This window comes from Rousettus aegyptiacus, unplaced genomic scaffold, assembly GCF_014176215.1.
Source record: "Rousettus aegyptiacus isolate mRouAeg1 unplaced genomic scaffold, mRouAeg1.p scaffold_m13_p_12, whole genome shotgun sequence".
NCBI lineage: Eukaryota > Metazoa > Chordata > Mammalia > Chiroptera > Pteropodidae > Rousettus > Rousettus aegyptiacus.
In genome coordinates this window covers 8,455,273-8,479,357 of record NW_023416287.1, presented here as the reverse complement: position 1 = coordinate 8,479,357, position 24,085 = coordinate 8,455,273, and the positions used below count along the sequence as shown (strand labels likewise).

The 24,085-nt window shown below is 37.4% G+C and overlaps 1 protein-coding gene across 6 annotated transcripts in view; it reads right to left on the bottom strand.

Moving 5' to 3' along the window:
- Positions 1–24,085, bottom strand: part of STAU1 (staufen double-stranded RNA binding protein 1) — a 51,817-nt gene that overhangs the window by 21,192 nt on the left and 6,540 nt on the right. For 2 of the 6 annotated variants that reach the window (XM_016143712.2, XM_016143714.2), the window contains exons 2-5: positions 15,295–15,366; positions 9,084–9,371; positions 2,113–2,251; positions 980–1,145 (exon numbers count right to left, since the gene is read on the bottom strand). In XM_016143712.2, coding sequence (XP_015999198.1) covers positions 980–1,145; positions 2,113–2,251; positions 9,084–9,288 — 510 coding nt within the window. In that variant the 5' untranslated portion in view covers positions 9,289–9,371; positions 15,295–15,366. Of the gene's footprint in view, positions 1–979; positions 1,146–2,112; positions 2,252–4,141; positions 4,302–7,354; positions 7,480–9,083; positions 9,372–15,294; positions 15,367–24,085 lie in introns of all 6 variants that reach the window. The other 4 variants (XM_016143718.2, XM_016143716.2, XM_016143721.2 and 1 more) reach the window with 3 other exon arrangements.

Sequence of the window (24,085 nt, the reverse complement as noted above, 5' to 3'; positions counted from 1 at the left end):
AAGTAACTGGTGAGTGAGCAAAGCTTCATCTGCATTTACGGCCGCTCCCCAGCGTCAGCATCACCGCCTCAGCTCCACCTCAGATCATAAAGCATTAGACTCTCATAGGAGCACTGGTCCCTCGTGCCAAAAAGGTTGGGGACCGCTGCTGTAGAAAATGGAAGCAATATGGTGCTGATTTCTGGGCCCAAAGCTTAAGAGATTGGCAGCTGCTTCCATTTCCTGTCTTCCAGCTGCTCACTCTTGGAATCCAGCCAGCACCCCCTGTGAGTTGTATTAGCAGGCTTTACACAGGTTAACTAAGAGAGGACCTGGGGCCTCTGGGCTAGCCCCCCACTCAGTTCCCAGACAACAGCCGGTAATGACTTTCCAGCCATTTGAGGGACCCATCTTGAAAGTGGATCCTCCAGCCCCCTGCAGAGCTGCCTCATCCAAAGCTATGTGGAGCAGAGACAAGCTCTCCCTGCCAAGCCCTGCCTAAACTGCAGATGCGTGAACAAAATAAACGCCTGTAGGTGTTAAAGCTGCTAAGTTTTGTGATGGTTTATTATGCAGCAATAGAGAACTGACACTTCGATATAATAAAGGGTGGCTGGTCATAAATGGGTTCAGAAAATTCTCTAACCTGGTACCGTAAATCACAGCAGATCCTGACAAACATAATCTTGGTGCTAAAGAACTCATTGATGCATGTTCTTCGCATCTCAACTGAGTCACAATCTTCCTAATATGTTCACTCAAAACTATGCCATAGAATGAAAAAGAAAGCATCTGACTTTGTTGCTGAGAAGGTTTTTAAAAAGGGAGAAAAAAGACGAGAAAGCTACAGGGATAAAACCCTGTAAACTGTCAAATAACAAAAATTATGGACAACTCTCAGTGCATCTTCTTAGAAAAAGCAGTTGAGATGACGTCTTTCACGCGCCGCCCTCCCGCTCCGCCCACCGTGTCAGGGGCCTCGGCTCTGCTCTCTCCTCACCTCCAGCCTCTCGGGCGGGGGCTCATTCTGCAGGATCCTCAAAGCCTTCGCAGCAGCGTCGTGTTTTGCAGCCTGTCTCGTCTTTCCTTTCCCGTTAAATTGCTGTCCTCCCACGGAAAGTTCAACTTGATAAAGTAAGGGTGGTACTGGAAATGGGTAAAAGTACCTAAAAATAAAAGGGGGTGAGAAAAATTATAGTCTCAGACTGGTAAGTCACCCATACATTCTCTGGAAAGTTCCAGGTATTTCCTTCATTATAGGCTCAAACTGCGCCAGGTTTGCCTGCCAATGACGGGTCCTCATTGGTATATCCAGAGGTTTCAAGATTTACTCTGGATTACAACTGCCACACAGTATTTACAAAATCTAAAATGGATGAGGCTTTAGCTGAGACAGAAAACTTAACTTGCTCTACTTTCTCATAAAGATTCACACTTGTGTATCTCCAGAAAAGGCTGGGAATTTCTATATGGAAAACTTTTGGAACAGACCCTCATTTCTGGAAATTCCAACAGCCTACAGCTTGGCAGATGCCAGTTTCTTCCACTTCAGAGTTTGTATTTTAAAATGGCTTTGGTGCCCCCCCAATCCCCGCACTCCGGACTCAAATAGGGCTGGGAAATGAAGACTTCCATTCTGATCATCAATCAGTCTACCCACTAATGTCTTATGACTGAAGGCAGGAGATTTTTAACAGATGGCATTTTCAAGTTTCAATTAATATTTTACTGCACCTGTACGCCAAGGCTATTAACAAAGCACATAAGTTTAAATGTCAAAAAGCACCCAGTAGATAATTGTCAGGAAATCTATAGATGCTGAGAATCATGGTGTTGCGGGAATCATATTTAAATACGACTCGGTTACACAAAGCAGTTACAAGGGCAATCTTTAACCAGACTGCTTGAGAGCATAAGCCATACTGCTGGTGAGGACGTGCTCAGGCCCTTTCAACGACGAGAAACAAAAGAGCATCAAGACACATTCCAAAGACATCAACACAATGAAGAATGACTTCAGCATGTGGCAGGCCAAAGATGACCAAATCGTCATGTGTTCCACGATCTATAAATTTTATCATTCAATGTAAAAGATTAGATATATTTTTACCTGTATTTAAAACACACACATACCTTGGGGGATAAGCACCTCCTCGCATGTTGTAGTTATAGGTGGACTGCATCCGAGAGTAAGGATCAACGGGTTTATACATTGGTTTTTTTCCAAGTTTCATGCACAGTGCATTTAGTTCTACAGTAGGGGTTATGCTGTCTGCAACACAGAATTAACACAAAGAACTGTTTTCTTTCTGACATGACAATGACAGTCACTAAAACCAAAAAGAACAGTATGCTTTCTACTAACTGGATTCATGATGTACTTCATGAAAGGATCTAAGTACTGCACTGCTAGGCGTCAGTTCAGGAAATCCAAGAATCTGCAATGATTTCTAGATACTAAAACAGTCAACAGCACAAAATATACTGCAAAGGCTAGTAGAGGGAGCAGCGATTTAACACAAAACGTTATTGGTGAAAGCCATATATTCTAATTGTCAGAAACAAGTTCCAATACATGTCAACTTCCATGATTAAAAAATCCCAGGTGACTGCCCAAATCATTTCATTGTTTGGAAATACTGAACTGATATAAGTTTGGTTGTACTGACTTACTGAGTTATTGGCTTACACTGAGTAGTAGATCTGTACGGTTTCATAGAACAATGCATTTATTAAGTACTAACTGGATGCAAAGCACTGTGCTAAGCTTGAGGGACACAACTCTCGCCCCATTAAAAAATACTACAATACAACAGGATTGCTACGAAGACAGGTGGATAATCACTGAGAAGGAGGGCAACTAAATTCTATCTAGAGAAGTACAGACCCACAAGATATTCAGATATTTCCATTCTCAGTATTTACGATAAGATTTGACCTATAGTGATATTCGTTAAGAAAATGAGTTGTTTCCACATACAACAAGAGCAAGTATATCTTGGGTTATCTCAATATTATCAACTTTAGAAAATACACGTTTTTAATTTTCCATTTTTCCCCTCGAAGTTCATCCAATTCATAAACCTGTAAAAACCATTTAAAAAGATAAAGAGCCTGGAAAGATTAGTATCGGCGCACAATCATATTTAAAAAAACCCCACTTTCATATCAAACACAGAACAACACTAGCGATGGCAAAGTTCAATTTAAATGCATGCAAAAACCTACTTTAAAATGCCTCTTTAAGAAGTAGATGAAGGAAAATAAAAATGACTTGGTTCTGTACAACTGGTCTAAATTTAGTGCATAAATCAAATTTATTTATCAGAATACCTCTGGGTTTGCAAAATCAGAGGATCACATGAGTAACCAATGTCTCTCTACCTAACATCAGAATTATTTTACAGAATTCACATAGTTGCATTTAAAATATAACCCGAATCACTTTAAGACCCATAAAATTTACCTGCAGTAGAGAATGAATTTGACGACAAAATACCACAAAGAAATCAAAAGCAACAAGAAAGAGTGACCGAGGTCTTCCCAGATACAAAAGGCCTGGGACTTAACACCTGAGGGGTAACTCTGTTAAAACAGCCACCTACCCCAGGCCACCGGGTCAGTGGTTCCCAACCTTTCAGCAGACACTCTTCTTCTTTATTAGTATTCTCCTCATCTGATTCCCTTGTTTGAAGAGATATTATCTACTGATTTGTATTTAAGTAATAAATATTTAAGTTCTTTTTCTCATTCTTTTTAAAGACTAGGAGACATATAACTGACAATCAGAATTTCTGATCAATGTGTGATAATCAACATTACCACACTGAGTCAAACCGATTACAGCTAAAAACCTACATTTTTGGCAATCTGTATAACCTTATTAAGAGAAAAAAAACGCGTTTTCATTAAGCTTTTCTGAAATCTTAGAAATCGTCTGGGATAGCCACCCACCTCCCATGACCACCTATCTAGAAGGTCAGGAATCGAGAGATCACAGGTTGGGAACCACTGCTGTAAAATAAGGATACGCATTTGCCACTGGTAGTGCAGAATCTGTGCTTTCAAAATCAAGTCGGTTAAGAAAGAATTCACGTACATACTACACGGGTACCTCTAGACACGCTTTTGAAAGGAACCTGTCTTGGCCCACGCATAATACCTGGATTCCTTCCTTCGCTACAAAAAGGGTGGACTATGGGTTTAGGAAATTTTGTTCCTTCCAAAGCTTTGGCAGCAGCTGTGTGTTGGGCTTTTTTAATACTAGTTCCTTCAGCTTCCCAGTGCTGATCTCCGAGTGTTAGCTGTACTTTTGTAGACACCTACAAATGAAAATTGTGAGCTCTCAATTCATAAAACCTGATGTTAACTGTAATATGCCACTTGGGGCTTGAACATATTTTATGGTCATAATTAAAAAGGCCTGGTCATTATATTGGTAATTTAACCCTTTATCCCTTTTGTTGTTTTTATAAACACAAATATACGTGTGTACGTGTGTGTGTGTGTGTGTGTGTGTGTGATTGACTAAAAATGCATAGCATTCCATGAAAAAATGCTTTACAAGATGGAGGTAAGTACAGAGGTAAGTACAAATGTTTTCTTATATATTAAAACATTAGACACTGATTATTCGGAAGTCACCAAATAGAAACTGTCTTCCAATTACTTCTCAAGGAAGAAATTTAGCACACTTTATTTAGGCATATAGCAGTACATCATACGAATTAAGACAATATTTGTTTTGATGTTGTAATGTGTTTGTGGACTCTTGTCTGAAAATGTAACCCCAGAAGGACAAACACTTGAATAAATTTCGGAATCTCGGCCAGGTTCTAAAATGCCGCCTTGCACTTTCCCAAGACTGCACTGTTCAGACGCTGCCTCCACTTTCAGAAGAAAATCAGATACGCAGCAAGAAAAGGTCTAAAAAACGTTGCTGAACTCCATTCTAAAATCCAAAACAGCTAACTAATTTTGTTCTCAACAAATGCTAATGATGGCAAGCTTTTGTTACCCCCATTTTAAGTATTAAGGTACCTCCACTCCATTCTTAAAATTAGGTTATGTTAATATTAATCAGTACAGAATACCCTGTAAAAAAAACCGTAACCCATCACAGTACAGTGATTTGTTAACTTTCGAGTGCATCTGAAGAATAACTGAGGAAGCCAGGTAAGATACACATGCCCAGGGTTTTCGACTAACACACAGGGCGTCTAAGTATGTGTAACTTTAATAAGCTCCCAAAGTGATCCTGATGCGCTCCAAAATTTGAGGCTCACTACTTTAGAGTTTTTATTTTTCTGATTTTATCACTGAATATGACTTTATTTCATTTAGAATAATTTACATGAGAAATGTTGATTTCACTATGTTTAGGTCATTTAAATTTGGTGCCTAAGGGATGGAGGTGACTTGTCTTTATAGCTGATTTTTCTTATAGGTCTTAACTTCAGGATTCCCTTAGTGCTCAGCTTCTACTAGAAAGACTTAAAGACTTTCTCATCCCCTCTGAAACATAGGGTGTCTCCTGTATTTATGCTGCAGTTCACAAAGTTACTCATCTAATCACCAACAGCATGAACTCAAAACCTTGCCCAGCCTGAGAGGTCAAAGAGCAGAAGCCTGCAGTGCCGTGCGGCCCCTGGGCCATGCTCATGATCCTTTCGTGAAAAGACACTGAAGGGGAAAATGCTAGAAATAATAATAAAAAAATAATTCAGAGTTAATTTCATTAACAGTCTTGCCGTTCTCCAAGACTTTCCCCATCCGGCGCTTTTACGCTCTGCTGCTTTCTGTGTGGAGGGCTGGTAGTGAGGTTAGAATCCCGGTTTGGATAGAATTAGAAGTCCACCAGACCTCTGACTTTTTAAATAGTCTAACAGTCACCTAGAAGGGAATAACTTTTCCTCTTTGAATGACTTGCAGGTTAAAAAAAAAAATGCAGTTATAGATGGAACACATAGCAGGTTAAAAAAAAAAATGCAGTTATAGATGGAACACATAGCCATATTACCTAAAGTACTAAAGTGACAAAGTACACATTTTAAAAATATCAGTACGGTTAATGAACGGAATCCCAAAGTTAAGCTCTGCAAAAAAAAAAATCCTGCAGAAGGAACAAAACAGTTATAAAAAATGACTAATTGTCTCCTAAAAGTAAAGAAACATTTCAAATTATGCTTTAGAATAATGTTAAAACTAGCTTCATGTGAGTGGGAAATTCCTGTTTTTCTTAAATGCATAATTCTTAAACGCTTAATAATAATAGCTACCATTTCTTAAGCATTTACTAAATGCCAGGCATTGTGCTCCAGACTTTAACATATATTCTTCTTACTGAATATTCACAATAGACCTATTTGGTAGGTATTATTATCCTCATTTTATAAATGAGGAACCTGGGGTTCAAAAAAGGTAGTAATCTGCCCAAGGTCACATAGCTATTAGAAGCCAGGATTCAAACCCAGATCTGTCTGAATCCAAAGGCCAATCCACCTAACCGAGCTACACTATGGTGCCTATTTATGACAGTGGCTCATGTTTCTTTTAGTCAAATGAAAAGAGAAACTTGGTATCATTTGAGGCTTGAGGTTTGCATATCAAGAAAAATGAGGCATAAAGAGACAACTCAACCTTAATTATATTATGTATCTGTAAGGCTAAGATCAGAAATAGAGGACAAATTCCTTTTTTCTCATATCTTTTCATAGTACACCTGCAAAAGACAAAGCCAGATATGCAAACACTTATGTTTCAAGATGTACATTAGCACTGATATTGAACGAGCATAAAAAACTGAATAATAAATAGTGAAAATTCAAATTACAGTCAGTCTTTCATTCTCTAAGGTAAGAGGAATGACAAATATAATTGACACCAGAAACAATCTAAAACATTCTGAGACTGACTTCTACCTCTCATCTTCAAACCCTTTATCTGATTGCTAAAAGTGGCAAAAATAATTTCCCGTTCACCTCTCTCCCTGCCATGTCTAAGGTGCATGTGCAAACAAGCAGGAAAGGAACTAGAGACAGGGTGTAGTCAGGAGGCCCAGAGCCTGGGAAACTCATAGGAAATCATTCACCGTTGCTTGGGAATTATCTCTATTCAGAATCCTAAACCATGACATACCAACTGAAGCTTTAAAAGCCAAATATTCCATATAAAAGCATATCTTTAATTTGACCTATTCTACAAAGATGAAAAAAGCAGCAACTCGCCAAAAATCTATACTTTTGCATCTCTTTAAGACAACTTCAGGAGTTTGAAAATATGTGTTTTGAATAGCGACACCACTTGCAATAGTATAAAAAGACAGAAAACATTGCTGGTGGGTTATATGTGCACGAGCAGTATGGACAATATTTACCTTACAGTGAGCTGGACCTTGCTCACGCAAAAGCTTATACTCAGGCTGAATCTTGCTGAAACGGGCTAACTCATTCACAAGACACATTGGGGTTTTCTCTTTGGGGTGTGCCATGTTAGAAGGAACTGAAAAATAATATATAAGACCATTGAAGTCAACTAGCGGTATGCAGACTGCTGCTCTCCCAGGGATATGAAAAAAGAGGGAAAAACTAAAGGTCTAAGGATACAGAGCAGCGGTGATGCGAAACTTCAAACCACACTGGGGGAACATGCCTGAAGACAGCTGGGCTCTTTTCTGAACCAGATGAGGCCAGGTAACCTAGGAGAGGGTGTCTTTAATAGAGAGAGTAGAAGTCAGGATAATAACTAAACCACAGCAGGCAAGCAAGATCTGAAAGCGGATGAAGCAATGCTATTATAACCGACCAAGGGAATAACAAGATCTTCTGAGCAGAGACACACTGGTTACCACAACAGCTGTCAGCTCTACCCTGTTCGTTATTTCACAAACTCAACATGCCAATCCCATTTCTCAAACAATGACTGTCGTTTTCCACACACTTCTCATTCCTGTGAGTCCTCCAGAGGCTGCCATCCTCAGACCTTAACTATTTCTGAAAATTATAGAAGTAAAATAAAATAGCCTTCATGGGCAGGAGTTTTACAAAGTCAATAGGATGTGGCTATAAGAACACATTAGAAGAAAAAGCAATAAATCCCAGAGAACTGAAATAGCGCCACTGGCTTTTAAGACAATCTCAAATGACAAATGTGGGGAAAAGGGAAGCTCTAGAGACGATGACCAGTCAAGACTGCTACCTGGTGAGCCAGTCCAAAGAAGTCTAGAGGAAGTGTGATAAAGCCATGCGGCTGAAAATGGGACAAGCTAACACTCTAAAAACAGATTTACGAAGTAAAGGAAATGAGATTAAAGGGAAATTGTCAAATATAAGGGGCTGAGAGGAATTTCTTGTAAGGTGACTCTGGCATGGAGACACCCAGGCTACACTCCATTTAACTGGTTTTGCTACTTGGGGGTGGGGAGCAGAATACTGTTTTTAGTTTTATTCTGGTGTTTCAAAGTCTTTTCTAATCAATGAGCAGATTTAGTTCATTTCTAGTTTCCTAATAATCAGACTTGAATGCTCCTAAAACTTATTTCCTTTTAAAAAATCTGTTTCTTTGTTAAATCTCTAATTAGTACTCAATATGACCTCTGAACTACCTTTGGAAACTCTACAACTGAAACTTATTCAAAATAACAATTAAAGAATGTTAATGCACTCTTTTGCTTGCCAATAAATCTGGCTGCCCCCTGCTTGGGATAAAATCTTACATACAAAAAGGGGGCTTACAACTGTAAGTGTTCTTTGTCCATTCTGGGAAATAATTTTAAAAGCAGAATTTTCCCATATAACGATAAATATCCAAAGTGGTATTTATTTTTCAATTCTCTCTGCCAGCCATCACTTTATAATAGACATGTCTTCATAGTTTAGTTTTCACCTCTCTTTTTCACACTTTGAAATGCTATCAACTAAGGGCTCCATCAACCCAATACACAACCAAGTGTTTGATATCTGGGATAAAGAAGCTTGAGTGCTAATCTTTCGTCTGCTTCTTGAAAGTGAATATGAGAGCTCTCTACATCTGCAATCTACTTATCAATTTGGAAAACAGGCTGAGAAAACATTTGAAACAGAAGACACTTGGATTCATACGCTTACCTGCAGCTGCACTGGTGGATGTAATAGATGCAGAGGGTAAAGCAGAGTTTTGAATAGGTCTACCTGCATTTTCAGAGGGCAGAGAGCTAGCAGTAGAAGGAATACTCATCAAAGGCTGTGAGAGGAGAGGCTGGTTCTTGTTCAATATTTGGCTCCCTGAGAGAGCAACAGATGGGTTCTGAACGTGCACTTGAACTTGAGACATGGTCACTTTGAACAAAAGTGACAAGTGCAGGTAAACAGCTTTCAGTGCAGGTTAATTCAGTGCTATGAAGTCTAAAGTTCTACCTAAAAGTTGTAAGGGAAAGAAAATAAAAAGGTAAATTATAGAGGAGATATGTAATTGCCAATATTCAGTCAAAATTGGTGTCACCTACTCAAGTATGAAAATAGCCCGAATTAGCATGTAGCTATGTTGATGTATCAAAACTGCGTTTATCCTTGGTATACAGTAAGGTTCCTGGCCCTGTGACTTGCTCACAGTGTTTTTAAATGACTTACAACACCCACATGCTCTGCATGTTCATTTTATGAAGAAATCAGTAAAGTGTAATATTTATTGTTGAATATTAAGAATTACAAACTGCAGCTTATATTCAAAATGCAAATTTAAAAATACGGAGCAGTTTTTCCATAGTATATGGAATATGGTAAAGGCTTCTAGCCTCAGAATTATAAGCAGCTGAAAGCAAACTGGGTTGTAACATCATTAGTAAGCGAATGTAAACACGGTTTCTATTTAAGCGCCTGGTGCTCAGAGTGGCACCTTTAGAACTTTCCTTTAAGTTGACTGAAGAATTTCTCACTTGTTTTTTTCCCTTATAATGGTTTTCTTAGAGGTCTGAGATGATCTCATTTAGTTACGGACCCCAAACCAGAAAACTGTTGCACCCACATCACTGCTCTCGATGCTGAGAAATTATCTGACTAGCAAAGACTATACTATAGTATTTGTACTATTAAAAGGAAGAGTGAAGAAGATGTATGAGAGAGGAACGAATTTCAGACTGACAATTTTATTGCTGTGGCTGGTGGGGGTAGAACCTGGAAAGCAGAGAAAATTGGTTTACTGCGGCTTGTAAGCTCCAAAGGCATTATTTCTAAATATTACATTTCAATTTCTCCACAAGTCAAAAATTAAGGATAATTCTGCTCATTTTCATGCCCATCCTTCAAAAAGCTGAAAATACTGAAGGCAAAAGTACTCAAAAATAACCAGTAGCAACAAAGAACAGAAATAGCCAACCAAAAAGAAACAAGCAAGCTAACAAATTAGAACTTTTATGAGAGTAATCGTCTGTCATTCTAACCTTATACAAGTCTCAAAACAATTTTTAATGAAAGTTGGACTTCTAGAAAGAGATGAATGACCAAAGCAATTAAGTTACTTGAAGAGTCCTGGCACATTATTCTCTCTTGCTGAGAGCAAAAACAGGACCGCAAAACTCACAACAAAGCAAAACCCCAGCTGAAATACAACGTTGGATCATAGAGGCATAAACATTTCCCTATTCAACAAAATCGCCCGATACTGCAGAGGTTCCTTGTTTACTCTTGGAATCGGAGCAAAATAACAGAGCTCCGCTGAAGATCTAGATAATGGTCTTCCCAGACGAGCTGCCAGTGTCCAGAAAACAAGTCCAGAACCGTTTAAAGTCAGCTATGACCTTGTTTCCTTGCTTTCATTTCCTTCAGTTGCCAAAATAGAAATATTTCCCTCTCAATCTTCTCCCTCCTGCTTTTACTCACCCCTTTCCTCTTTCTAAGTGTGGCCTTGAGGGCATTTTTCTACCAAAAGAAGAAAAAAAGTCATTTACAGTGTACTCACAACTTCAGGATACCAATCACAGGTCACAGGTCAAAAAATAGCCAAAGCAAAGTGTTTGTTTCAGAGTTTGCCTGTATCCCAGAAGGAGCAACTCGACTCCGCCCTGGGTGGCTCTGAGAGTCTGAGACTGAATGAATGAACTAAATTTAGAAAGGGAGGGGGCCCCACAGGGATCTTTTTGGCTAAGGCAGTCTACGGGCAGGCCCACAGCCAGTATTTCCATCAGAGACGTAAATGCATAGGTTTTCTGGAAGTGGAGAAAGGGAACAGGCTTTTAATTAAGACTGTCCCCAAAAAATGTTAACTGCAAGTTCACCTGGAGGAGTTATGTCTTTATAAAAATTGGTTGAAACAAGCAGTTCGAAACTACAAATAAAAAAGTGCTAAATCCTCCTAACAAGGCTGTTTACAAATTTTTAATTTCCAACAACATGACCAATAGTAAAAGTCAATGAACAATACTCATCTGCTAATATATTTTTAGTCATTTGGTATTTAACACTTCTGTGTATCCTTAGGCCTGAAAAGGGAATCTAAAGCAGTATTTTAAAGGGGGGTAATTTGGCTCCCCAAGGGCATGTGACCATGTCTGGAAACATTACTTGGTTGTCACGACTGGCAAGTAGGAGGACCTACTAGTATCTAATGGAGAGAGGGGCCAGAGATGTTGTTTCCAGCATATACTAACCCACAAAATAAAGTCTTACTAATATAACAAGTAGCTTATATTCTTAGACAGGAAAAGAAAATCTTTTCATCTCAAAAGACTCTAAAAAACTGATGCTTAGTATTTACCCAAACAGATGCTCCTCTCCCAAAGAGAAGGCAGGCAGCAATCACAGTTACGGACAGGGGTAAATATGTTGTTTACCCACATAACTCAAAGAACAAATAAGGCTTTTCACTACTGCTATTTATACAGTTCACAGCAACGTTCAGGGGAATTATGGAATTTTGGAGTTATTACTTCTGTATAAATTTAGAACCTATTGCTCAAAAGTACTTTGTCCTGAAGATTAAATCCTTAACTGAAATTGTTTTTTTCCTTTAAACTTACCTTTAAGGATTATTTTCCACCAGATAAATTAGGGACTGAAGAGAGAGATCAAAATGCTTTGTTGGAGTCTTCTTATAGAATAATATTTTACACAAAGTAAAGTTAGGTCGAAAGTGTGAAACAAAGGCTCCTCAGTTTTCCCGAGCACTGGAAACACCTCTGACTGTTAGGCCTGTGTCCTGCTATTTCTCTGCCTCCTGCCTCCAGCACAGATGGGGGCCATGGTTTTTTCCTATTTGAAGAGCTTTAGACAGCAACTTAGGAAAACATTCACCTTATTCTCAAATCCTAAATTTATGGAGTACATAGCACTACAACACCAACAGGAGTGACAGAATTATGGGTACCTCTTTTTTGAAAAACTCCTAATTCCAAGTCTCCCCCACCCCTCCAGGGTTCTAACTTTGGCTTGGTGACACGAAAAAACTTTTTTTTAAAAAAAGTCTCACCTTGGCTGACATCTTCCATTTTACAAGTGCCAAGTACTTTTTAATGGGTTGTAGAGAAGAGGAATATGGGCACATGAACTCTACAAAAACATTTTTAAAAATTATACATGATGTACTAAAAAGTGATTAGGTACAAAATGCATATTCCTCACTCAGCAGTGAATTTACCAAGACTAGACCATACACGAGAAGGCAGACCCTTGTAGCAATAGTTTAGACGACTATTTGCAGTACTCCTTAGTCTGACTCACTTTCAACTAACAGACTTAAATTACTGTAGAATGAAACAACTACTTCAGCAATTATGGGAAAAAAATCATTTTTTGTATCTAATTTTTAAGTGGATTAACCCATAATTTATAATGAAGTAAGTATACTTTTGCATATTTGACATATCATTTGCCATCTAATAAGTGATGTTTCCAGACAAGAAGTGCTTAAAAAAAAAGAAAGAAAAGGAGTCATCCCAAAACTGGACAAGATTTTAAGATAGCCATAAACACTTCACTAAATCTCTCCCATGCAATCAAAGCCCTTCATTAAATCTTATGTAGTATGGTACACAGATACAAAGGAGTACTCCAGTTCCTTCCCATGAGAAAGCATTAGCAATATCAACAGCAATTTTAAGATATATCTATTCAATATTCAATAAAAATTTATTAAGTATTAATTACATGCAAACCCTTACATGGCAGACTGTACATTCTCCAGTGAGACTCTATTTGTTAAATATTTTCTTCAAAGACAGAGAGATCTTTAAGCAACCAACTGTAAATCTATTCATCTGTTTTCTTTAGTTTGAGGCTCTGCTCTCAAAGATTGCCAACAACAACAAAAAAGTTAAGGAATAAACCACTTTTCCTATAATAGTCCTAAAATACCTTTACACTCAACAGTTACTTGCCAGATCCTTTTCTGATACATTTTCCTAGTTGCAATGTGGTTGTATGTTTTCTCTAAGTAAACTCACTCCCCGCCACCTCCCGCCATCCCCTGTCCCCTGGAAACAGCTATTCATTGACTCCAATGATTATCCAAACTCCTGTAAACAAGGCACCCACAAGTATAGAAACATGGCAGTCACTATCATCCTACATAATCATTTCCAAAAAGACAATGTCAAGCAAGTAATATCCAATACTAAAATGTTCTTTAAAAGAAATATGACCAAACTACTTAAAAGAAGGGGGGAAAAAAGACCACTATGTGCTTGGTGCTCGAGAGAAAAGACACAGGACAGACAGCCCTGAGGAGGCACAATCACTTACAAGACAATCAAATCAGCCAGAAATAATGCCTGGAAACAACCCAGGCTGTTCAAGACCTTTGCATCCAATACAAACGAGTGAATGTGGCCCCTGTCTCACACTTGGCCCAGTGCCAACTGGGCAATGGAGGCTTTTCTTTCCACACAAATGTACCCATTGGGTGGTCCATTTAAAGAAACACTTCCTAAGAGAATTCATTATTAATTGTTCATCTTAGAAATACCATCACACCACACTGTGTACTAAAGTGAAAAAAACATTTACCTCTCAGTCTAATAAGCTACAAACCTTAATTTCTTTTCTAGCTTTCAAACCTTATCGAACTTCCCTCTTCAAGAAATTCTTACAAATAACCATGCTCAAACATATTATTTTTGTAAATACGAAAGTATTTTTAAAATCTAAACTTATAAACACACAGAAAAATGTTTTAAACCAACCAGAATGAATTCAAGATAAGCCAGAGATTTTTAAGAGTAGTACTGTGTGACATATTCTTGAATAAGAAGGGAGCGACAGTTAACGGGCTTTTCCTTTCAGAAAAGGGAAATCGTAGTCTGTAACCATGTGCCATCTACCCAGAAACACGCCTGAATTTACCATCATCTTCATGCAAAACAACCAGTGCCAAGACCCAGTTTCTAAGAAACCAGCCTTGCTGCTAAGTAGCAACCAACAATGTTAAATCAGACCAAACTTGTGGCTTTCAGTTCTACTCCCAATTCAGATAGCAACTGTATATCCAATTCTTGGCAATTCACTGCCCAGTGCCTCAGTTTCCCCAAATCACTTTGTAATAAGATATTTGACAAAGCCTCAGTCATACCAATCTGAAAGATAAAACACTTAAGGAATCCTGAGGCTTGGTAAGTTATTCGGATCTTTGAAAATAAAACTATTACACAGATTCAGTGTGATAAGTGTAAATCCATTCACTGAGCTTTGTACAACTTTTCTAATTTCCTTATGCTTCAACTTCCTCATTCCCAAAGAAAGCTGGGTTAACTGTCCACTAATTACTACTTCAGAGATACAGTATCATGTGCTTTCAGCTCTTAGAGGGAAAGGACTAAAAAACACAAAGCAGTGTCAATGCCTGTAGTGTATTTTTCGGTGCCTGATAAAGACTGTAAAATCCTAGGAATATTTTTGGTCTAAATGATCACAAGCAACCAGTGGCAAACGAAACTTGATCATAACCCTATCTCATGACAGAAAACAACGTTGAATTATTTCCACAAGTTTGAAAACCAAGTTTAACATAAACAGTCTGAGAAATCAAAGGCCAACTATAAGTTTCTATGACCAAGATGCTTACTGACAAAGTGATGTTAATAATAACTTTAGTGGTCAATTTTCATGTCTCTACATTTAAAGTATAGGGCAGTGCTGGCTGGCGGGTTTTACATTCTTGCCAACAATTTACCTGTATTTAATTACTTTCTAACTAAATCTCAAGAGTAAAAAGAAATCCAAACTGTATAAAATCTCTTTTCTTTAATATTACAGCCAAATGTAAGAGTCATTTTCCACACGATCACTGTAAAATTTAAAAATATTATAGATTATGAACAGCCCTGAAATTACAGTGTCAAATTAGGTGTACCTTAAAAAAGAGGTGCTCCAGGAACAATGTTGTTTTGGTTCAGGTCTGAGAGGTTATGTGGTTAGAAAACTCCTGGAAAATAAGAAATAATAATTTACTTTTTCTGAAAATGAAGATACATATTGCTAAAGTTTGGTGAAACCTAAAATTTACAAGTAAAGAACTTTCTGAAAACATGATGTCACGGCTTGAAGCAGCATACTACGGCATCTACAAAAAACAAGACTGCCTGGGAACTAGATAAAGAGTACTTTGCAGAAACACGAACATAAGAGACAGCAGAAATTTTCTTTTCCAGTCTCAATTACATCCTAGTAAGAGAGCTGTGATGGATACCTAAGAATTAAAAAAAAAGAAAAGAAATGGACATCAAATACTGCCTGATTACACAAGCCTAATCTTTAAACTTTTAACTATTGGCTAAATATTTTATTGGTAAATGTCCTTGCCATGTGCTTGGTGATGCAAATACAATTACACAGGAAATTTTACCAAAAGGCACTCTGTACATAAATATTCTTACATTAAATTGCAAAATATGAAAAAGCACATTACCTCTAATAAATCCAAATCATAATCATTCATTAGAACTGGATTTCAAGTGGCATAAAAGTTTAATTCTCCAACTCTCAGGTCTGGTTCACCTAGAGGGTCTCCTTTTTTAAATGCTAGCAGTCAGTAGCAAATAGATTTCCTTACCTTGAGATGCTATTTGCTTTTTTACAACATAAATTTTGCTCATTTCAATTTCTCACTGCTACTGTGACTTAATAAACAATAAAAAGTAGCTGATCACTGTCCAAATGATTCTAGAAAATCATGGGCTCTAATTCATCCTCTGGTATTTTAACAACTCAAGTTCTTTTTGTAAACAATGTACTAGATTTTAACAACTCAAGTTCTTTTTGTAAACAATGTACTAGACTAACAACCTTCCAATCTAGAACCCTTTGTTCCATAATCTCACCCATTGAAAAGACAAGCATAAAAGGGAACTGAAAAAAAGCCTCTGTGCAGCCCAAACAGATGTCTAAGATCACACATCAGAACCCAAGCAAGCCTTTTACCAATGGACTTCCCTCAATTCAAACCTATCTATGCTGAACAATTATGGTAGGTTTGGGTATGCGGTTTTCTAGCCCAAACCAGAAGTTAAAGAATTAGATTGGAAAAAAAAAAAGATCTGCTCATGGCAGACAAATACATGACAACAGTAAGAAACAACCGTCAACAACTCAAAGTAAAAAGGGGAAGGGGAAAAAAAAACAGCAGTCTGCAACCATTAGGATTTCAAACATCTTTACACAAGTGACAGCTGAGAGTCACATACATATTCACACTTCCATGAGTAAACATTTTTTGAAATCCTCCGACCATTTTAAAATAATAATCCAAAACCATCATGGTTATTACCAGTATATGTATACAGTACTTACTCCAAGCAGAAGCAAAGTAAAAAGACTGGGTTAAGCCAAATTTCCTTTCTTTTTTCCCACTCAAGAAAACTTTATTCACTCAAAATAATTATTGAACACCTATTATTTGTAGGCACTATTCTAGGCACAGGGGAAAGAGGAGCACACAAATAAGTTGTAGTCTCTGTCCTTACGGGATTCACATTTGAACAGGAATAACCCTAAACCCAACACAAATTTAAATAATTCACAGTGGCATTTTAATTAGTAGTAACAAATCAGTTATAACATATATCACTTCATAACTACGGAAGACAAAAAGAACATCAAAGAGCTTAGCTGCAAAATGTTGAGTTAGAGTAAGGGCCAACCAGCTAGCACATGGCTGTCTGGGTGTGGTGGATAAAATTCTTGATTGTGGATCTGAGTTGGGGTCACGACCTTGGTGCTCAGGTGAATAAACCCCAGCCAAGTCACACTTGTAGGCTTCAACCTTTTACTGTATTAAATGGGGTGACCACGACCAATTTCAGACGATTAATAAAATGATAATCATACGATACTTGAGTGAATTAACTGGTAATGTAGATGAAATGCTTGTAAGCTGTAATATGTCACACCAACGTTAGCTGTTAAACATCACTTTCTTAGGGCAAATGGTACCTGTCATAAAATTAATAAACCATGTTATAAACACACTAAGAGAAAAATGTAGCAAACTTAAAAACTTATCCCCCCCCCAAAAATTTTTTTTTTACTTTATTCTTTTTTATGTTTGGTGCTTAAATTGATAAATACTCAGTTGATAGGCAAACTACTACCTAAAAGCCGTCACACTTTAAATGTTCCAGGTTGTAAAGGTTCACTCAACTACAACCAAAAGGAAACTTATTTACCTAACTGCATTTGACTGTCATTTAGGTAAAAGGCCATAAAGCCCCAATGAGTGGGTTCGTTAAACTGCGTTACAAAGAACATAAGCCTCCAAGCAAAGTCAGACTTATCATTATGTATAAATTATTTTTTTTCTGACAGAGGAAAGGACTGCCTAGCATTTTGGACAAAATCACAATGTCATCAGCAGACAATGGCCCTATTTGTATGAGGGTGGAATCTGCAAGTGTAGAAAATTCATGCCTCAGTTAATTTTAATCTATAGAAAGCAAGGACTTCAAAAAAGCAAAAATGTAAGAAAATCAGACAAAATCTGGTCAGATCATAAAGCTCATGCCTGAGGAGAGCCAATATGTTACTAACTTAAGAAGCATTATCAGCTCATTTCATTCCCAGAAAAGACACATTTCCAACACCTTTTATTGCTTAATAAGACATACGCCATTACGGACTATAAGGTCGCCTCAATTAAGGTTAAACACAGAATGGAAACTAACACATCATCTCACTAAAACCCCAAATCCAAAGGCACATTTAATTTCATTGATCTAGGCTTTTCAGACTAGCCGCAAGAGATTACTGCTTTGGGAGAGAACTAAAGGCTTCTTATTCAGGAGACCATTGATTCAAAGAAAATAAATTGTTCAGCAGGCAGTTCAATACCAAACAAAAAGTTATATTAAATATTCCCAATACTGTGAGCTAGAAAATAGATGTTTCCAGCAATGACTGGAAAGTAAAGAGAGCAACAACCACACAACTCTATAAAGTTAATTAAAGCTCAGCTAACTCTTTACAAATAAAGCAGAATACCGTAATTCTAAATTATATTAATTTTCTTGGAAACAATCTTGTCTGCAGTTAATAAACCATTTTTAACACACTTCATGAAAGATTACAGCATGAACGAGAGCCTCCTTCAACACAAAGGTTACTGAAACACTGTCCTTCCCCATTTACTTCTAAGCACCACCCCCAACCTTTGAATCAGCTTAGAAGTTTTAGTTTAATTTGACTGCATCAATCTATTACAGCAAACAAAAATAAACTGTAAATCTTCAAACTATTTCATGGGAATGACAAAGAGGTTTTATTTTTAAAAACTGAATTACTGAACCAGACTTTTTTTTTTCCAAATTGGTCTAAAATTCTAGTGAACAAAATTCATCCTAGCTGTGGTGGGTGGGAGAATAGGGGAACAAATTTTCCTAAACAAAAAGCACATGAGCATAATTAGAGATAAAGTGTGGTTCAACGGCTCAGGACCCCATGCCAGTTACCTGGCCTCACAGACAAACCTCAGTAGTCTCAGCTATTATGGCCCTTCCTCTGCAAACCTTTACAAGTATCAGAAATACAACACCAATCGTCTACTTTAACCCTTGGAGCAAAGAAAGAGCTCAATGAACTGCAGCTTTTATGTTAAATTCGATGTGACATTTCAGATTCCTTTCCTGCATCAAACAACCCTCACCCTGTAATTCTAACCTGGCACATGGTAAGAGCTCAATAAATAGTAGCAAATATTATCCAGCAAATTCACTAATCTTGTGCTCAGTCACATAAATATCTATAAACATAAACTTATAGCTACATACCACTTGTAAAAAAATTTTTTTAAATGAGAAGAGAGAACAAGCTGACTAAAATCAACGCACTCAATGGGCAACCAGTTCTAAAGCAACATCAATGTGATGAGCAATCATTGTAATTTAGAGGAAAGACCGTAAGGCACTTAAATAGATTTTCTTAGACTTTGTAGTCTGGTAGACATGACCAAAAAAAACAAAAACAAAAAACAAAAAACCCCAAGGACAATTATGACCTCTGTGTCGTATTATAATAAAATGGCCTGTTTTGTTTCCATTACTATTATAAACTCACAAATTCGTCACACTTCTAAATTATATTCCGGATTTAAGAGAAGCAGATGAGCCACAAATTTAATATTTAAAAGACTAATTTTAATCAAAAACAAATACTTTCTTGGATAAATTTTTCTATTTTTGTTTTTAAATTATTGGGGTGACACTGGTTAATAAAATTAAATAAGTTTCAAGTGTTCAATGTCATATGTATACTCCATTATGGGTGTTCACCACACAAAGTTAAATTTCCTTGTTACCATGTTTGACTGCCTTTTATCCCTATCTGCCTTCCCCCTACTTTTGCTTTCAATAAACACTGTGAGGGAGCCCCCTGAATATACTCCTTTAACAAATAAATGAATGTATGTAATTCCGGAAAATTGTTTACAAAGAATTTATTTCTACCTCTACTTACCTGGTGACATAAATCAATTTCACAACAACTTTATTCACTATCATGAGAACGTAAACATTTTTAAAATAAATTAAGCTATCTGCAATAATTTCACCATTTTAACATTTTTTAAATAATAATATTCTTTGATAAGGTTTTTTAGTTTGGAGCATTAAGTTGTGGGCAAAACAGATATCCAAGCCATCTATCTGGTGGCATTTGTTGAGATCGACCTAGCTATGTATTATCCTATTATCTCCTTAATAAGTGAGAACAAAAATATGGTCAACATTATTCAAGCTTTGCAATACTTGATTTATCGATATTCACACCTTGGAGTGAAAAATTCATTAAACAATTTCCTTTAAAAAGCAAAGAGTTCTGGAGTCGAAGCAAAATTGAAAACAAAAATCAACAAAGCTCTTGGCTTTTAAAGATTTTGGAATACCACCATACAGAACTGTCTCAATTTAAAATTATTAACTGTGGTAGATACACATGCTTAAGTATTTAATATGGTGTTGCAATTTACTTTGAAATGTATTGAAAATAAAATGGATTAATGAAGAGAGACAGAATAGACATGTGATAAAACAAGTGTAGTAAAAAATGTTAATGGCAGAGGACAGGTGGTAGATATAAAAGTGTATGATAAAAGTCTTTAAACTTTGTTATATATTTGAAATTTTTCATAATGTTGGGTAAAACCAACCATAGCAACCAACATGTCTTCACATATAGTTAAAGCTCTACCTTGTAAATTATATTTTTGGCAATAGCACAAATGCTATAGCCTTGATTTTGATGACATTTTATTTAAGGGAAAGCTCAGAAGGATTTTCACCACAAAGGTTTCCCATCACCAGAAGTTAATTTAAAACAACCTGTCACAGGTCTAATGTGAAACAAAATCTGTCACAAAATTCTCTAAACACTTCTGAAGTCTCCAAAATTCCATTCTGAGAGAAAGAAAGCAACCCCCAAAGCTCTCACTTGAAAGTTTACATTTCCCTAAATTGAGCAATTCTGTGTCACTAAGTAGGACAACGAATTAGATGATCCAGTTTAGAGGTTCATAAAAACAAGGCCCTGGAACTGACTTATGACATCCTACAAAAACATATCTTTTTTCATGAAAGTTTCACCTTTATGCCAATAAATTTCATTCTCGCTTTATCCAGTAAAAGAACATCAGAGAAAGTTGCTCTACAAGCTGAGACGCACTCTGTACCTCCTTTGTTAAATACCTTCCTCACTGTTTTCACTGGGGAGAGATTCAGCATGAAGTGACTCAGGACAGCCCCAAGTTTAATGATTACACCCAGAATAATGTTAACGACTGGACTTCAGAATGGGGTGGGGAGGTGGGGGAGTTCTAATACTCATGCTCATTTCCAAACTTAAGATAATCTGTATTTAAATGAACTTTCTGGCTGAATCTTAAAAGAGAGCAATTTAGTCTGAACAAATTGTATTTATGGTAATAATTTCAAATACTTAAAAGTTTTACTTTAAGCCTACTGGGAAGCACTAGGCATTTTTTTTTTTTAAATAAAGTACATTTTGTGTCCTTTCTTAGACACCAAATTGTTTTTTTCCCTCCTAAGTTAATTTTAAGAGGTATGCATATCCCTTCCCCATCTCCCAGGTTTTAATAACTAAAACATACACTTTCACTGTACCTGATCAAGCTCAAAAATAAACCTATGCAACTGAAAATACAGTATTACAGATCTAAAAGCTAGAAAACTGTTCATGACCAGAAATGTGAAAATTAAGTAATAATGAAAATATATTCCTGTCAACTTCCATTGTAGGAAAGATCTCCTTTTAGACAAGAAAAACATAAACATCTATGCTGTGCATTCATACGTCCTAAATTTGTAAATACAGCCAATGGGAAGGTAGTCTTTGGAAAATAATTCTACCACAGAGTTTTGAAATCAAATATTCTTTGTTTAGTTCTTAACGTAAGGTAACAGCAATACACAGGACTGTAAAGAAACTTTGAAAGTTTCATTATGAATTATTAACTGTTGTTTAACTTTGACACAAAGTTATTCTCCATTAAAAATGGTTTAACAGGTAGATGTCTACCAAAACAGGTTTAGGATCCATATTTCTTATTGTTTTTCAATTATAGATACTAATAGCTCAAGAACTGCTGCTTTTGCACACAAAGAAGCCAGGAAGTATTTTGGATATGACTTTGAGGGAGGTAAGCACTGAATCAAGAGCTAATTCGGTTGCTCATTTTTTCCTGCCATGTAGTACTCATGTAAAAGAGATAATAAGCCCAACAAACAAAACGAGAACTGTAATTCTAATCAAAGTAAATTTTGTGACAGAATAAAAGTCTGAGGCAATCTGGTAAAATTATATGATGTTTAGGATTTATTTCAAAATAACCCAGTTTGGGGGGAGACAGTATTATATGAAACAGAGTGACCCGGGCTATGAGTTAATAATTGTCAAAGCTAAGTGACCAATACGTGGGGATTCTCTGTACTATTTGACTTTTGTATGTTTTCCATAATAAAGCTTTTAAAAATTGGGTTATATATACCAATATTAAAACATTTCCCTATAATTTTCAATATGGCAGAAGACAATTCTGTCTTCTGTTGCTTGTATAGTTTGCTTAAGTGTTTTTTTAAAGAGTCAAAGATTTTAAACTAGAAAGGATGGTAAGACTATATGTGTCAGAAAATTCTAGGAAAATGTCAGTAACAAGGAGGCCACTTTGCATCATGCGTGTTATTAAGGTGGGTATAAATCAAAATAGTTTCAGTTCAGTCAAGAATTTACTACCGAAAACAATCCAATGTACAGGAGGATCACTCAGTAGCGTGAACACACACTCGTTACTCATCTGTAAATTTGAACCTCCATGAGCTGCAATTCCTTAATGAAGGTTACACCTATACGACCAAATACAGAACTAGAGAAACTCAGGTGTATCCTTAAATCAATTTGCAGTTTTAAAAATCCCACCTGTCCCTAGGACACCTGAAACTGTTCCCTCTACAATCTAACTGTATTTTCAGTTTTACTTCGACAAGCAGCAATGCAATTTACATTTGGTAAGCACACTGATTTTTGAAGGCCTGAAATCAACCAAAAAACTGGTCTAACAACTCTCTTTCCACCACCCTCTAAACAATTAAAGCTACAAGCAAAAGGGAAGAGTGACCTTAAAAACGTCCCCACAGCCAGAGAACAGAGGCAGAACAGACTGAAGAACACATCTTCCCCGGAACAGAAGAAAACTTCCACATAAGCAATACTGCGACACGGAGGTGGGGCAAGGGCTTAAAAGGAAAGTCGGCCAACAGGGACGGAGGGAATTAAAGCAGCTGCAGTGAAAAAAAAAAAAAGTTAGAAGTCAGAGATGCAGCGCAAGAAAAAAACAGACATTTTCCAGCTCCGTACGCCCCCCTCCTGAGCATGACACACACCAAGTGCTCCAGAAAGGTTTGCTGAATTCAAGAAAAGCTTCTGCCAGCAACGTGCCCAGAAATGAAATGACAACAAGAAGTCGGATAGGAAAAATGAAAAGGTTGACCATACTGAAAGAGCTGGTGAAAATCTTGCAGCTGGCTCAGCGGAGACAGAAATAACAGTAACTATGTTTTACAGATTACCTACTTACAGTGTCCCAATTAAACGTACACCCTTCTCTGATATTAACAACCCAAAACAATAAACCGGCGCCGACGGTGGGCACGCTCAGCATTCCTGCCTCTAAGGAAGCCCAAATGGGGAGACGGGTCAACTTCCGTCCACTCTACCCACCCTGTTGTACCTTAACATCACGCTAATAAATTATGTAGACTGTTTATTGGGACATGCTGTGGGTCTGGCACTCTCTGATAAGCGTTTTACGCGCCCCAATTCACTGAACCATAACAGCTTTAAGAGGCAGGGATGGCATTCACCCCTTTCCAATCAAGACACAAAGAGTTTAAGTGACTTGCCCAAGGGGTCATAGCTGTTATTTGTACCCACGCTGGACACCTGGGCGGTGTTCCTAACTACCATGCTACAGACCCAGCTGAAGAAATTTAGGTGCTCCGGGCTTCAAGGACTTGAAGCGGGGACCCTCCGCCCCCGCCCCGGGAATAACTTCGGCATCCCGGCGCGCGAGGAGGAATGAGGAAAAGCGGCGTGGCACCTGTTTCTGGGGGTGGATGGACTGGGGTCCAGGCCGTGGGGCGCCC